The 17335-nt window shown below is 41.8% G+C and overlaps 1 protein-coding gene across 1 annotated transcript in view; it reads right to left on the bottom strand.

The window, feature by feature from the left end:
- HABP4 (hyaluronan binding protein 4) overlaps positions 1 to 1246 on the bottom strand; it is a 35514-nt gene extending 34268 nt beyond the window's left edge. The window contains exon 1 of the mRNA XM_068553351.1: positions 795 to 1246. Within this exon, the coding sequence (XP_068409452.1) occupies positions 795 to 1155 (361 nt within the window). The 5' untranslated portion in view covers positions 1156 to 1246. The remainder of the gene's footprint in view (positions 1 to 794) is intronic.
- Positions 1247 to 17335: the final 16089 nt, after the last annotated feature.

Raw genomic sequence — 17335 nt, 5'->3', positions numbered from 1 at the left:
TGCCTGCTATATTGAAAACTCGTGCGGGATGACTGCTGGAAGCTCCGTAAGGGGGATGGATGGGTGAAGGCACAGAGCTTGGAAGGCGCCGCCGGGGACCCCGCGTCCACCCCCGCCGCATTCTGCTCGCGGCCCTGACGTCACAGCCCGCCCCCGAGGTCACCCAGGACTTCCCTCTATCACAGAGGCCCCAGCCCCTCACCCCGGCGATCCTTCACACACCCCGGGCTCTCGCCACCACCCCCAGGGTCCGCGTGCGCCCTCCTCCATTCTCCCTAAAAGGCGCTCCCCTCCCTCCTTCCCACCACACTACTTTTTGCCTCCCGACGCGAATCTTGCAGAGGTTGGGCTGCAGGATGGAGAATGTCCCTGCTAGTTCTAGATCTGAGAGCCCCGGGGCAGCGACCTCAGTGTTCGCCCCCACACACCAACCCAGAAATATCCCTCAACTTTGCCCAACTTGTAAAGCCTCAGTTTCAGCGTTCTGAAACCCCCTACTCCAAGCCTGCACTCTCCTTCGCCCCCAGAAGGGACTGGGAAAGGCCAGAAGGGGCATGACACCCCCCCCACCCCGTCCTCTTTTCCCACCCTCCTCGGCCACAGGGACCCTCAACTCCAGCCAACTCTTCCCGGAGCCCCCTCCCCTTTCTGGAACAGATTCCAGTGATCCCAGTCTCGTAGTAGGAGGTCGTGGGGCTGCTGAGGAGAGGTGACCTCCATGACCCCATTCTCCTTCCCCTCCCGCCCACCGCGCCCACCCGGGGGCATCTAGGTGCCGGGCGGAGCGCGCGTACCGGGCGGCTGAGGGCCGCCCCCTGGGCTGTCTGGCTGCTGCGCGCCGGGGGCCGGGAGGCTCTTGCGCTCCTTCTGAGACTCCCTCCGGCAGCCGCCCGCGCCGGGTCTGTGGCCCGAGGCCCCAGCCGGGCTCCTGCCGCCGCGGTTGCCAGCCCCGGCCGCCGCCCCCGCCGCTTCGTCGCGCCTCTTGCGCTGCAGCTGCTGCTGGCGTCGGCGCTCGGCCTCGCGCAGGATGTCGAACGGGTCCGACTCGTCGTCTAGCAGCTGGTGGAAGCGGTTGGCCACGACGCAGCCGAAACTCTCCTGCATCGCGGCGCCTGCGGCGGCCGCGGCCACAGGACTCCCCAGAGCGCCCTTCATGCCGCCGCGGCCACTGCGGGCCCGCCGCGGGCGGTCCACGCGAGCGAGTCTCACCGAAGCCGGCAGCGATGACCCATCCTACCCGCAGCTACATCCCTCCCCGCCCAGCCCAGTCCCGTCCCTACCAGCGCCCGCCCCCGCGCCGCCGCCGCCGCCCGTCCAGCAGCTTCCCGCCAGCCAATCAGCGCATGCGGACACGCCCCCTTTCCTAGCCAGCACGCCTGGAAACCCAATCAGCGGCCTGCTGCTGTCACGTCATGCGACCTCTATGCCCCTCCCCACGATTCAGCAGGGAGGGGCAGGACCCAAGGGGCGGAGCTACTGGGAGGAGCAACGAGCCTTGCGGTCCAGGCTGCTGGACCGTGCAGGTGGGTCACGGCCATAATTTATGTTCTCTCTGGGACTGGGTCCACATTCATCATCGGCCACACTTCTTTGAAGTTTATACATTGATTGAGCCATTCAACAACTGTATAGTGTACACTTACTATGTGCCTGGCGTTATGTTGTAGGAGATACTAGCTCTCTGTTTTCGTAGATCTTACAGCCTATAGGCAGAAAAGTGCCCTGAAGAAAAGGCACAGACTTCTCTATGATCCTATAGCAGAGAGACTTGACCTAATTAGGAAGTTTGGAGAGGCTTTCCCAGGGAATGACGGTTAAGCTGAGATCTGAAGGATGACAAGGGCCATGAGTAACGGCAAGTGCACAAGTCTTGAGTTGGGGTGGAGCACAGCCCATTCAAGCTCAAGGAAATGGATTGCTAAGAGTTGGGGGAAGGCCTTATTTTGGTCTTTATTCTAGGAGCAGCGGCAAGCAAATTTTAAGCATGAGCACGTGTTTGAAAAGGCCGCTGTAGCTGTAATGTGAAGGACTAGGTTGGAGGGAGGTCAAAATGGATGCAGGGAGACCAAGCTGAAGATTGCTGCAGAGCTCCAGGGAAAAGGTGATGATCACTATCCTTGGATAGTGGATACTGTCAGTGGAGGTGAAGAGAGTAGTAGATCCAAGAGCTATTTTGGAGGTTATATCAACAGGACTCAGTGATGCACTAGATATGGGTGGTGAGGAAAAAGGAGGAGAGTATGATGACTCCTATTTTTCTGGCTCTTGCAACTGGAATGGTGATGCTATTCACAAAGAAACAGAGCATTTATAGACCACTTTGATAAGAATCATAAGTTCAGTCTTGGACATGTTGAAGTTTAGGGTTTTGTTTGGTTGGTTGGTTCGTTGGTTGTTTTATTCAACTGAGGGCTTGAAGTTCAGAGAAGAACTGTGAATTGGACTTTCTCCAGGAATTCTTGCCTAGGCACTGGTGGAGACACTCTTGGCTGCCTATACTACAGCCCTTCGTTTCCCTCTTACACTTCCCCAAAACCTGTGTTTTGTTAGGGCATCAAGGAGCTGTTTGCCCCAGGGGGGAACTGGGCCCTTTTCCAGCCTCAAACTTGATTAATCTTAAATCACCCATTGTAGTTTCATTCCCCTACCAATTATTGGTGTAGGAATAGGCTTCTGGTGCAAATCTGGCAGAACAGACCTGAGGGAAAGTATTCTGCAGGATTTCTTGGAGGGATCATTTTTCTTGTACCTAAAAAGGGATTGCGACAGGATCTGCTAACTTTCCACTTCTGTACTTTGGTCCTTGTTATGTGAGGAGGGCATGATGCCTAGAGGGCTGGCCCTTATTGTGACTATGAGGATGGCAGAGAAGAAGGATGGAGAAAACCTAGTTCCTTGATGATGTGGAGCTGCTGACTTGCCACAATCGGGAAACTTCCTGCCTCAGACTTATTATTATGTAAGACAATAAATGCCGTTATTGTGTAAACTAGTCTTAGTTGTACTTGTTTCTTGCATCAAAAGCATTCTGTTATAGCATCTTGCTCAGATACATCAGTACCAGCTTTTACTTTCCTTTAATAGCAAATGGAAAAGGAACCCTTCATCTTAACTGCTGCCAGGTCTGTGTTTTACTCACTTATTCAACTTTCTGTCATTCCCGAGGAAGAGAACAGGGATGACGTCCGTCTTATTCATTATTGCAACGTATTCCCAGTGCTTAGCATTCTAGGTAGCTGTACCGTAGGTTCTCAGTAAATATTTGTTGAATGAAGATTTTAAGATATCTGGTCTTCTCCTTCTTGGAGTCAACAGAGGCTTATGATCAAAAGCCTATACTTTTTATCCAAAAGAATTGAGAGCAGGTGTTCAAACAAAAACTTGTACCTGAGTGTTCATAGCAGCACTACTCGCAATAGCCAAAAGGTAGAAACTACCAAATGCACATCAGCTGATGAATGGATAAACAAAATGTGGTGCAATGGATTAATATTTGGTCAGAAAAGGGAATGAAGTACTAATACCTGCTACAACATGGATGAACCTTGAAAACATTATGCAAAGTGGAAGAAACTAAACACAAAAGGTCACATATTGTATGATTTCATTTATATGAAATGTCCAGAATTGGCAAATCCATAGAGATAGAAAGCAGATTAGTGGTTGCCAGGGGCTCAGGGGAAAAAGAATGGGGATTGACTGCTTAAAGAGCATGAGGTTGCCTTTTAGAGTGATGAAATTTTTCTGGAACTAAATAGTGGTGACGGTTAAATACCACTGAATTGTAAAATGGCTAAAATAGTAAATTTTATGTGTATTTTGCCACAATTTTTTTAAAGCTTATCTTTTGGAGTTAGACCATGATTTGAATCCTGGCTATGCCACTCACTGACTTTGTAACCTTGGACATATTCCTTATTCTTGTGCCTCAGTTTTCTCATCTGTAAAACAGAGAAAATAATGGTACCTACTTCAGAGGGTTATTGTGAGAACCGGGTCCAATAATGCATATGAAGTGTTCATTACCATACCTGGCCAGAGTAGATCCTCAATAAACGTTATTTGATAGTAATTATGATACCAAAGAGAAAAAACCAAAACATGCACACAACCATACAACTCAAAAAATAAAGCATACAAAAAAAGCAGTGAAGTGTGGATGCTGAACGATACCACCAGCCCTTCCATAGCAGTTACTTATTGGCACCAGTGGAAATGCAGTGAAGTTTAACTACATACAAAATGTAAATTGCCTTGAGTTAATTAATAGGCAAATTCCACTAGGAATAATAAAATAAAATACACTAAAATCTTCCAGATTGACTTAAAATTCACAGAAAGTTAGAGAATTTACAAGCATGTAGCTTTATTACCTTTGATTACATGCAAAGAGCAACACCTGGGTGAGGGCCAAGGCGGAGGGGCCAGTCAGGCTATAAAGCGTGTGAGTTTTTGTGAATCATCATTCCATATACTCTGTTTTGCCACTGGATTATTACTCCCTCTTTGCTTACCTTTCTCCTCTATAAAACTAGGATGATTAAAATTGGTCCTGTGTTCCGCATATGGTTGATGGGAAGATAAAACGAAAGAAGTAAATTTTAAAAGGTTAAAAAATTTAACATTATTTTACAGTTGTTTCTACTTGAATAATATATGCAAGAACAAAAATATTTTTCCTAACTCAAAGAGGATCTCATCTGTCTTTTGTGCCAGTTGAGACAATTGTGATAAGATCAGTGAAATTATAGGTCCTGGTTTAGCTGTTAACAGGTGGAAGTGAATTTAAATTCAGTTTCCCACAGCAAATGAATAAAGCAAGTACACAGTCTCAAAGTTAGGGGTTATAGAACCATAAATCATTAACAATCAGGATGCTGCAGGAGAACTTCCAGCAAGCCAAATTCCATTTATGACGACCAGAAACAGAATATTTAAACCAGGAAAGGACCTGCACCCAGCCTACTAATATTTGTATTCTTGTTGTCACTGAGGTTCTTTCCAGCATTTTTTTTTAAATTTTATTTTTATTTATTTATTTTTGGCTGCGTGGGGTCTTTGCTTCTGCGCACGGGCTTTCTCTAGTTGTAGCCAGCGGGGACTACTCTTCGTTGCGGTGCACGGGCTTCTCCTTCCGGTGGCTTCTCCTTGCAGTGGCTTCTCCTGTTGTAGAGCATGGGCTCTAGGGCACGCGGGCTTCAGCAGTTGTGGCGCGCAGGCTTAGTTGCTTTGCGGCATGTGTGATCTTCCCAGATCAGCGATCGAACCTGTGTCCCCTGCATTGGCTGGAGGCTTCTTATCCACTGCGCCACCAGGGAAGTCCTCTTTCCAACTTTCTTATGTCAAGATGTTACTGGCTACCACAGTGCTTTATATCCTCAAGGCACTCATGCCAATAGAAGAGTTTTGTTTTTTTTTAAAACATCTTTATTGTAGTATAATTGCCTTACAATGGTGTGTTAGCTTCTGCTTTATAACAAAATGAATCAGTTATACTATACAATATGTTCCCATATCTCTTCCCTCTTGCATCTCCCTCCCTCCCACCCTCCTTTTCCCACCCCTCTAGGTGGTCACAAAGCACCGAGCTGATCTCCCTGTGCTATGCGGCTGCTTCCCACTAGCTATCTATTTTACATTTGGTAGTGTATATATGTCCATGCCACTCTCTCACCCTGTCACATCTTACCCCTACCCCTCCCCATAGCCTCAAGTCCATTCTCTAGTAGGTCTGTGTCTTTATTCCTGTCTTGCCACTAGGTTCTTCATGACCTTTTTTTTTTCCCCCTTAGATTCCATATATATGTGTTAGCATACTGTATTTGTTTTTCTCTTTCTGACTTACTTCACTCTGTATGACAGACTCTAACTCCATCCACCTCACTACAAATACCTCCATTTCATTTCTTTTTATGGCTGAGTAATATTCTATTTTATATATGTGCCACATCTTCTTTATCCATTCATCCGATGATGGACACTTAGGTTGCTTCCATGTCCTGGCTATTGTAAATAGAGCTGCAATGAACATTTTGGTACATGACTCTTTTTGAATTATGGTTTTCTCAGGGTATATGCCCAGTAGTGGGATTGCTGGGTCGTACGGTAGTTCTATTTTTAGTTTTTTAAGGAACCTCCATACTGTTCTCCATAGTGGCTGTATCAACTTACATTCCCACCAACAGTGCAAGAGTGTTCCCTTTTCTCCACACCCTCGCCAGCATTTATTGTTTCTAGATTTTTTGATGATGGCCATTCTGACCGGTGTGAGATGATATCTCATTGTAGTTTTGATTTGCATTTCTCTAATGATTAATGACGTTGAGCGTTCTTTCATGTGTCTGTTGGCAATCTGTATATCTTCTTTGGAGAAATGTCTATTTAGGTCTTCTGCCCATTTTTGAATTGGGTTGTTTGTTTTTCTGTTATTGAGCTGCATGGGCTGCTTGTAAATCTTGGAGACTAATCCTTTGTCAGTTGCTTCATTTGCAAATATTTTCTCCCATTCTGATGGTTGTCTTTTGGTCTTGTTTATGGTTTTCTTTGCTGTGCAAAAGCTTTTAAGTTTCATTAGGTCCCATTTGTTTATTTTTGTTTTTATTTCCATTTCTCTAGGAGTTGGGTCAAAAAGGATCTTGCTGTGATTTATGTCATAGAGTGTTCTGCCTATGTTTTCCTCTAAGAGTTTTATAGTGTCTGGCCTTACATTTAGGTCTTTAATCCATTTTGAGTCTATTTTTGTGTATGGTGTCAGGGAGTGTTCTAATTTCATACTTTTACATGTATCTGTCCAGTTTTCCCAGCACCACTTATTGAAGAGGCTGTCTTTTCTCCACTGTATATGCTTGCCTCCTTTATCAAAGATAAGGTGACCATATGTGCATGGGTTTATCTCTGGGCTTTCTATCCTTTTTTTCCATTGATCTATATTTCTTTTTTTGTGCCAGTACCAAACTGTCTTGATTACTGTAGCTTTGTAATATAGTCTGAAGTCAGGGAGCCTGATTCTTCCAGCTCCATTTTTCATTCTCAAGATTGCTTTGGCTATTCGGGGTCTTTTGTGTTTCCATACAGATTGTGAAATTTTTTGTTCTAGTTCTGTGAAAAATGCCAGTGGTAGTTTGATAGGGATTGCATTGAATCTGTAGATTGCTTTGGGTAGTAGAGTCATTTTCACAATGTTGATTCTTCCAATCCAAGAACATGGTATATCTCTCCATCTATTTGTATCATCTTTAATTTCTTTCATCAGTGTCCTATAATTTTCTGCATACAGGTCTTTTGTCTCCTTAGGTAGGTTTATTCCTAGATATTCTTTTTGTTGCAATGGTAAACGGGAGTGTTTTCTTAATTTCACTTTCAGATTTTTCATCATTAGTATATAGGAATGCAAGAGATTTCTGCGCATTAATTTTGTATCCTGCTACTTTACCAAATTCATTGATTAGCTCTAGTAGTTTTCTGGTAGCATCTTTAGGATTCTCTATGTATAGTATCATGTCATCTGCAAACAGTGACAGCTTTATTTCTTCTTTTCCGATTTGGATTCCTTTGATTTCTTTTTCTTCTCTGATTGCTGTGGCTAACACTTCCAAAACTATGTTGAATAACAGTGGTGAGAGTGGGCAACCTTGTCTTGTTCCTTATCTTAGTGGAAATGGTTTCAGTTTTTCACCATTGAGGACAATGTTGCTTGTGGGTTTGTCATATATGGCCTTTATTATATTGAGGAAAGTTCCCTCTATGCCTACTTTCTGCAGGGCTTTTATCATAAATGGGGGTTGAATTTTGTCGAAAGCTTTCTCTGCATCTATTGAGATGATCATATGGTTTTTCTCCTTCAATTTGTTAATATGATGTATCACGTTGATTGATTTGCGTTTATTGAAGAATCCTTGCATTCCTGGGATAAACCCCACTTGATCATGGTGTATGATCCTTTTAATGTGCTGTTGGATTCTGTTTGCTAGTATTTTGTTGAGGATTTTTGCATCTATGTTCATCAGTGATATTGGCCTGTAGTTTTCTTTCTTTGTGACATCTTTGTCTGGTTTTGGTGTCAGGGTGATGTTGGCCTCATAGAATGAGTTGGAGAGTGTTCCTCCCTCTGCAATATTTTGGAAGAGTTTGAGAAGGATATGTGTTAGCTCTTCTCTAAATGTTTGATAGAATTCGCCTGTGAAGCCATCTGGTCCTGGGCTTTTGTTTGTTGGAAGATTTTTAATCACAGTTTCAATTTCAGTGCTTGTGATTGGTCTGTTCATATTTTCTATTTCTTCCTGGTTCAGTCTCGGGAGTTTGTGCATTTCTAGGAATCTGTCCATTTCTTCCAGGTTGTCCATTTTATTGGCATAGAGTTGCTTGTAGTAATCTCTCATGATCATTTGTATTTCTGCAGTGTCAGTTGTTACTTGTCCTTTTTCATTTCTAATTCTATTGATTTGCGTCTTCTCCCTTTTTCTCTTGATGAGTCTGGCTAATGGTTTATCAGTTTTGTTTATCTTCTCAAAGAACCAGCTTTTAGTTTCATTGATCTTTGCTATTGTTTCCTTCATTTCTTTTTCATTTATTACTGATCTGATCGTTATGATTTCTTTCCTTCTGCTCAATTTGGGGTTGTTTTGTGCTTCTTTCTCTAATTGCTTCAGGTGCAAGGTTAGGTTGTTTATTCGAGATGTTTCCTGTTTCTTGAGGTAGGCTTGTATTGCTATCAACTTCCCTCTTAGAACTGCTTTTGCTGCATCCCATAGGTTTTGGTTCATCGTGTCTCCACTGTCATTTGTTTCTAGGTATTTTTTGATTTCCCCTTTGATTTCTTCAGTGATCACTTCGTTATTAAGTAGTGTTTTGTGTAGCCTCCATGTGTTTGTATTCTTTACAGATCTTTTCCTGTAATTGATATCTAGTCTCATAGCGTTGTGGTCGGAAAAGATACTTGATACGATTTCAATTTTCTTAAATTTACCAAGGCTTGATTTGTGACACAAGGTATGATCTATCCTGGAGAATGTTCCATGAGCACTTGAGAAGAATGTGTATTCTGTTGTTTTGGGGTGGAATGTCCTATAAATATTAATTAAGTCCGTCTTGTTTAATGTATCATTTAAAGCTTGTGTTTCCGTATTTACTTTCATTTTGGATGATGTGTCCATTGGTGAAAGTGGGGTGTTAAAGTCCCCTACTATGATTGTGTTACTGTCGATATCCCTTTTAATGGCTGTTAGTGTTTGCCTTATGTATTGAGGTTCTCCTATGTTGGGTGCATAAATATTTACAATTGTTATACCTTCCTCTTGGATCGGTCCCTTGATCATTATATAGTGTCCTTCTTTGTCTCTTGTAATAGTCTTTATTTTAAAGTCTATTTTGTCTGATATGAGAATTGCTAGTCCAGCTTTCTTTTGATTTCCATATGCATGGAATATCTTTTTCCATCCCCTCACTTTCAGTCTGTATGTGTCTCTAGGTCTGAAGTGGGTCTCTTGTAGACAGCATATATATGGGTCTTGTTTTTGTATCCATTCAGCCAGTCTGTGTCTTTTGGTGGGAGCATTTAATCCATTTACTTTTAAGGTAATTATCGATATGTATGTTCCTATTCCCATTTTCTTAAATGTTTTGGGTTTGTTATTGTAGGTGTTTTCCTTCTCTTGTGTTGCTTGCCTAGAGAAGTTCCTTTAGCATTTGTTGTAAAGCTGGTTTGGTGGTGCTGAACTCTCTCAGCTTTTGCTTGTCTGTAAAGGTTTTAATTTCTCCATCAAATCTGAATGAGATCCTTGCTGGGTAGAGTAACCTTGGTTGTAGGTTTCTCTCCTTCATCACTTTAAGTATATCCTGCCACCCCCTTCTGGCTTGCAGAGTTTCTGCTGAAAGATCAGCTGTTAACCTTATGGGGATTCCCTTGTGTGTTATTGGTTGTTTTTCCCTTGCTGCTTTTAATATGTTTTCTTTATATTTAATTTTTGACAGTTTGATTAATATGTGTCTTGGCATGTTTCTCCTTGGATTTATCCTGTATGGGACTTTCTGTGCTTCCAGGACTTGATTAACTATTTCCTTTCCCATATTAGGGAAGTTTTCAACTATAATCTCTTCAAATATTTTCTCAGTCCCTTTCTTTTTCTCTTCTTCTTCTGGGACCCCTATAATTCGGATGTTGGTGCGTTTAATGTTGTCCCAGAGGTGTCTGAGACTGTCCTCAGTTCTTTTCATTCTTTTTTCTTTATCTTGCTCTGCAGTAGTTATTTCCACTATTTTATCTTCCAGGTCACTTATCCGTTCTTCTGCCTCAGTTATTCTGCTATTGATCCCTTCTAGAGTATTTTTCATTTCATTTATTGTGTTTTTCATCGTTGCTTGGTTCCTCTTTAGTTCTTCTACGTCCTTGTTAAATGTTTCTTGCATTTTGTCTATTCTATTTCCAAGATTTTGGATCATCTTTACTATCATTATTCTGAATTCTTTTTCAGGTAGACTGCCTATTTCCTCTTCATTTGTTAGGTCTGATGTGTTTTGACCCTGCTCCTTCATCTGCTGTGTGTTTTTCTGTCTTCTCATTTTGGTAACCTTACTGTGTTTGGGGTCTCCTTTTCACAGGCTGCATGTTCGTATTTCCTGTTGTTTTTGGTATCTGTCCCCAGTGGCTAAGGTTGGTTCAGTGGGTTTTGTAGGCTTCCTGGTGGAGGGGACTAGTGCCTGTTTTCTGGTGGATGAGGCTGGATCTTGTCTTTCTGGTGGGCACGTCCACGTCTGGTGGTGTGTTTTGGGGTGTCTGTGGCCTTATTATGATTTTAGGCAGCCTCTCTACTAATGGATGGGGCTGTGTTCCTGTCCTGCTAGTTGTTTGGCATAGGGTGTCCAGCACTGTAGCTTGCTGGTCGTTGAGTGAAGCTGGGTCTTGATGTTGAGATGGAGATCTCTGAGAGATTTTCACCGTTTGGTATTACGTGGAGCTGGGAGGTCTCTTGTGGACCAGTGTCCTGAAGTTGGCTCTCCCACCTCAGAGGCACAGCCCTGATGTCTGGCTGGAGCACCAAGAGCCTTTCATCCACACAGCTCAGAATAAAAGGGAGAAAAAGTAGAAAGAAAGAAAGAGGATAAAATAAAATAAAATAAAATAAAGCTATTATAATAAAAAATAAGAAAAAAATTATTAAGAATAAATTTATTGAGAAATTTTTTTAATTTTTAAAAATAGGTTTATTAATTTTGTAAAATAAAAAATAAGAAAAAATTTATTAAGAAAAATTTTTTTAATTTTTTAAAATAAAAAATACAAAAAACTTATTAAGGGAAAAAATTTTTTTAATTTTTAAAAATAGAAAATAAGGAAAAAATTATTAAGAAAACACTTATTACAGATGAGCCGGTTTGCAGGGCAGAAGTTGAGACACAGATGTAGAGAACCGACATATGGACACCAAGGGGGGAAAACTGCGGTGAGCTGGGGATGGTGGTGTGCTGAATTGGGCAATTGGGATTGACATGTATACACTGATGTGTATAAAATTGATGCCTAATAAGAACATGCAGTATAAAAAAAGCAAACAAACAAAACAACTAATACTAAACTTTCATTGGGTTATTTGTATGGAAATATGTTAATATAAATGTTTCAGACATTACATGAAATTTCTAAAAATCTTATATGTTCTCATATATTGTTATAAGTCATAATCCTAGTTATTACTTTAAAATGTATATCTCAGAAATAACTAATTTTCTTGTCAACTGCATTATTATGAACTTTCATCAAATCTTTAACTGTGGTCATTTTTAAGTCTTTTGTCATTTACAGACAGTTCTGGGTGTACTCTGATGATTTTGCAAATATATTCCTATGAAAGGGTTTCATCTTCAAGAAATTCATGGAAAAGACTCTGACAAGTACAGGTTTCTGATAACTGACTGTACTGCTGAACTGAATGAATAAGCATTTTCAGAACTCTAATGAAAAACTGATGAACTCATAAAAGTGGTAACAAAAGATCAAGATAAAACAAAATTAATTACATGGGACTGAGTGAACTGATGAGGATGAGTATAATTTTTGTGACTTTCTGTCTGAATTAAAAAAGAAAAAATCCCACAAGGACTCAGAGGCAAAGAACATACAAATCAATTTTCACTGCAAAGTAAAGGAGCTGCTACAGTGGAGGATTACTGGACTGAATGTCAATATTATGACATAGTATGAGTGTGTTTCATGTTTGGTAATTGCAATCATTGTTGCTTTTGTTGTGGTCATCCATGTACAATGCTTGGTGTCAGTCCATTTATCTCTTGTAAAAATAAAATACAGTATGTGTGTGTAATAAAAATTTAAAAAAAAAAAGAAAAAGAAAAAAATTTTTTTAAGTGAAAAAAAAATTTTTTTACATAAAAAAAAAAACAAAAAAAACGGACGGACCAAACCCTAGGACAAATGGTGAAATCAAAGCTATACAGACAAAATCTCACCCAGAAGCATACACATATACACTCACAAAAAAAGGAAAAGGGGAAAAATTAATATATCCTGCTCCCAAAGTCCACCTCCTGAATTTGGGATGATTCGTTGTCTGTTCAGGTATTCAACAGATGCAGGCACATCAAGTTGTTTGTGGAGCTTTAATCTGCTGCTTCTGAGGCTGCTGGGAGAGATTTCCCTTTCTCTTCTTTGTTGATACAGCTCCCGGGGTTCAGCTTTGGATTTGGACCCGCCTCTGCGTGTAGGTTGCCTGAGGGCGTCTTTTGGGAGGTCTGACGTCTTCTGCCAGCGTTCAGTGGGTGTTCTGTAGGAGCAGTTCCACGTGTAGACGTATTTCTAATGTATCTGTGGGAAGGAAGGTGATCTCCGCGTCTTACTCTTCTGCCATCTTGCCCAGACCCCCTTGGTTGTAACTTTAATCAAGCCTGAATAAAATAATTTATTTTAGAACTTTTAAATTCTACATTTATTCTGGATCGTTCCAGTTGTGAGCAACAGACAACCTATAATTAAAACAAAGGATTTGTTGGCTCAAGAAAAAAGTCCATGATTGAATCAGGCATAGCTGGGTCAGGGATAAACCATACCAGGACCTCATCTCTCTCTCTGCCCCTTGCCATCTCTTTGCTATATGTTCTTCTGTATTGGCTTCCCTTTTATCAGTTTCACTTTGTAGATGGTCCCAGTAGTACCATATTTAAACCCTTATAGTTGTAAGCCCAGCAGGAAAAGAAAGGGCCTTTCTGGCAACGTTAGCATAGAGTCCCAGAATTGAATCATTGGCCTTTCTTGGGTCATGAGTACACCTTTGAACCAGTTGCTATAGCGAAGGGCATTTGATTCTCTGATCAGCCGGCCTAGTTCACCAAGTCAAGCTGGAGTCAGCCCCCTCAACCGGGGCTGAGTGGAGGGAGTAGGTAAGTCCCCAAGGAAAATAAGGTTTCCAATACCAGCAGATAGGAATGGATGGCCGGGTAGGTAACAAACAGAATTCCCCACAGGTGATGATTAGCATGAACATGTTATTGGCACCCCTCTTGCATTATTGGATTGTTGGGCCCTGCATTATAATTCTTTCTCCTTACTTCTCCTCCTGAAGACCAGAAATCATATCTAATCCATTTTTCTGTCCCCTCCTTCCCTTCTTTTTGGCTTCATCTTCAGTGCCTGCAAAAGTGCTTTTCATCCAGGAAATATTTGTTGTGTGAATAAATGAGTTTCTTCTTTGTATGTATGTGCTCCTGACAATTTTGCATGTGTTACAAATAAAGTAAAAATGCAACAAACGAATTAATGTGTGTAAGTTAATTAATATATTTACATGATTAAATGGATGTGATACTGTTTCTTTTTTCTGAAAGATTCATTATTCTACACATTTGCTAATAATCATAGCTGAATTTTATATAGGGCTTACTAGGTGCTAGCCATCATTCTAAGCATTTTCTGTTTGTTTAGTCCTTACAACAACCTGAAGATGTAGATGCTTCTACTGTCCCCATGTTACAGTGCCATGAGATGAGTGCCTCAGTAAGTGGTAGAGCTGGGATCATGAACTTGAGTCTACACTCCTAACCATAATGCTTTCCTGCTAAGTATTGAGCTAACAGCTTTGGTGTGAGCAGGACATGGCTTCTCTCCTTAAAGAGCTATGCAAGGTTGGGGGCAGACATTGTGCACATAAGGCACAGTTCTCAGAAGAGACCTAAGGGTCTGTAATTATATCACCAATAGAATTATGTTAGGGAGTGCTCACTGAGACACTAGTGGGGGAAATGGTATACTTAAAATATAATTTTGTGGAATGAAAAATATAATTTTGTGGAGTGAAAGCTATATTGTGTTCATGCTAAGTTTGAATTGACTAAAATTATAATTTTGTGGAATGAAAGCTATAGTGTTCATGCTAAGTTTGAATTGACTAAGATGTTGAAATAGGGCTGCTCTTCTGCTTAGATTATGTTTCAGAAATGTATTAAAAATAAGCTCACATCTAACTCTCTAAGGATGATCTGTGAGCCAGCAACTGCAAATCACCCAGGAGCTTTTTTGAAATGCACAATCTCAGGCCCACCACAGAGCTACTGAAACTGAATCTGCATTTTACAATATCCCTAAGAAATGTCTGTGCACAGTAGAATTTGGGAAGCACTAAGCTAAAGTAAAAATACAAAGCCAGCAATGGGATCTCTTAGTACCACCTGATGGAAGCCTGGTCATCATTTGTTGTTGACTAGTTTAGTCTTATCTGGCAGCTGGTGAGTTTGAGGTGCTCAGCCTGGGACCTAGGCACACAATGAAAAAGAGTCTGACCACCAAGGAAGGACAGTCATCCTGCACCAGCAGAGGCTCAGACAACCTCTTCCACTGCAAAGTCCTCTAGCTACATGTCCTTTGATGAACTTAATGCCTTAACACAAGGTTAAGGGGAACGAGTTGGGAAAGGCTCTAGAAAGGAGGGCTTTGATGAATGATTAAGCCATTCCAGGGAGAATTATATGTGCAAAGACCCATAGGTATAAAATTGGGAGCTTTGGATTAACTAGAATTTCTGTGTAGAACGGTAAAATATGGGGCTATACCAACAAGAAGGGGCCATACCTTGAATTACTTTATGTGCCGTGGTAAGGAGTTTGGACTTTATCTTTTAAATTTAGGGTGTATCACCAGAGTTTTCTGAGGGTTGGGAGAAATAAACTTTATTGTTTGGGTGAAATTATACATGCTCACTGAAAGAAATTAAAACTATGAAAAACACAAAGAAAGTAAAACTCATCTGAAATACCACCACCCACAAATTATCACTGCCCACATTTTCTAAGCACACTTCTAGTCTTCTTCATGCATGTAAACATACATATAATTTTACATATCTGCTTTTTTCACTCAACAATGTCATAGACATAGTTCTGTGTCAATAAATACATCAATGTCATCATTTTAATGGCCACAAAATATTACACTGTATGTGATCTGGGTCCAATCAAAAGAGAGAAACACGCAGTAATTTAAACAGGGAAGCTTAACACAAAGAATTATTAACTTATGATAGGAGAGTAACTATAAGGATAGAAAAAGAATTCTAAAAGGTACCCTAGGACTGAGGAAGGGTATCCAAGGAAGGACAAAGTTGGAAGGGGGTTCAGACATCACTGAGGAAGGTGTTGGTTATAGCCCATTGGATGGTTGAGAAGTTTTCTGGGTCATAGATGGTCCACAATCACTGGGAAAACAGGAGCAGCACCCCAGGGCCTAGGTGACTAAAGGCTGATGGGGGAGGGGGGGTGCATAAAGGGAGTCAAGTGCCACTGTTGACACTGCTGGAACCAGAAGCTGGGGCAATCACACTCTGTAGGAACCCAGCACACTCCTGTGTATCGCTTGGGCTGAGGAAACTCTGGACACTGCATGGAACAAAATTTGGCTGACTGGCCCATTAGATGGCTAGTCTTATGGGGCTCTAGTGTGTACACACAGGAGGCAGAGAAGAGGGTGCCAGGAGCAGTCACCTGGGCTGAGACACAGGCCCATGCATTCTGAGGTTCCTGGCTAACTGTCCATGTTGACAGCTGGAAAGAGCAGAAGCCCAGCAAACAGTACAGAAAAAAACACTTGGAGTTAGTGGAGAAAAAAGCATGCTCTGTAGGAGCCTGGTGACAATGTACCCCAGAACAAGGAAAAGAAAAGCTCTTTCTCTTCCAGAGTCCTTTCAGCACCTGCTACTACCAGAGTCTGACACCTTCCACTGGCAAAGGAAAATGATTTAAAGGACCTAGATCCATTTTTGTGGAGCAGGCAATGAAGGATGAATTTGCAGATGTGAGATAATAAATCAATAACTAGCATACTACAGTGTACTGAACCAGTTTTCTATTAATGGGTATTTTGGTGTTTCCCATGCTTCACCATTTTCAATAATGCTGGCATGTAAGACTCTGGATACACATATTCTCACACTCAGGTAATTATTAGAAGAGAGTTTTAAATTGAGGAGATGAACATGAGCTTTACATCCCATTCTTGGATTAGTCAATCAAAGCTACAGTTGGCTTATGGAAATGCTGTGGAAATCAGCTGCTGCCTGGATCACTCAGAGGTGATGAGGGGCTTCCTCTAGAGTTGGCACAGCTACTTTTCTAAGGATCACTATAGCTACCAGAGAGAACTATTTAAGAAGTCTTCATACACTGAAGCCTCATCTCCCATCTCTAAATTGTCATCCAAGCCCAAGCTCTGAGCCATTCAGGCCTCTCCCAGCGTAACAGACCTCTGTCCTGCCACCCCTAGGACCACCAGAGATCTTTCAGCTCCTTCTTTTTCTTTAATTTTTTTTAAAGAAGTGATTTTTTGTTTGTTTGTTTGTTTATTAATTTATTTATTGTATTTATTTATTTTTGGCTGTGTTGGGTCTTCATTGCTGCATGCGAGCTTTCTTAGTTGCGGCGAGCGGGGTTACTCTTTGTTGCAGTGAGCAGGCTTCTCATTGCAGTGGCTTCTCTTCTTGTGGAGCTCTAGGCGTGTGTGCTTCAGCAGTTGTGGCATGCAGGCTCAATAGTTGTGGCTCCCGGGCTCTAGAGCGCAGGCTTAGTAGTTGTGGCACTCGGGCTTAGTTGCTCCGCGGCACATAGGATCTTCCCGGACCAGGGCTCGAACCCGTGTCCCCTGCTTTGGCAGGCGTATTCTTAACCACTGTACCACCAGGGAAGCCCTCAGCTCCTTCTTTACTTGGCACCTGAGGAGTCCATTTTTCCCTCTTAGGAGATTAGCTTATTCTCCTTGGGAATATTTTTAAATTTGTTGTATTAGACGCCACATTTATAGATATTTATAAATAGAATTAAAAGCCCTCTAGGACCCAGTCTACTA

This window comes from Eschrichtius robustus, chromosome 10, assembly GCF_028021215.1.
Source record: "Eschrichtius robustus isolate mEscRob2 chromosome 10, mEscRob2.pri, whole genome shotgun sequence".
In the NCBI taxonomy this organism is placed as follows: Eukaryota; Metazoa; Chordata; class Mammalia; order Artiodactyla; family Eschrichtiidae; genus Eschrichtius; species Eschrichtius robustus.
The sequence above is the reverse complement of the archived record's forward strand: the minus strand, read 5'-3'. Positions and strand labels throughout refer to the sequence as shown.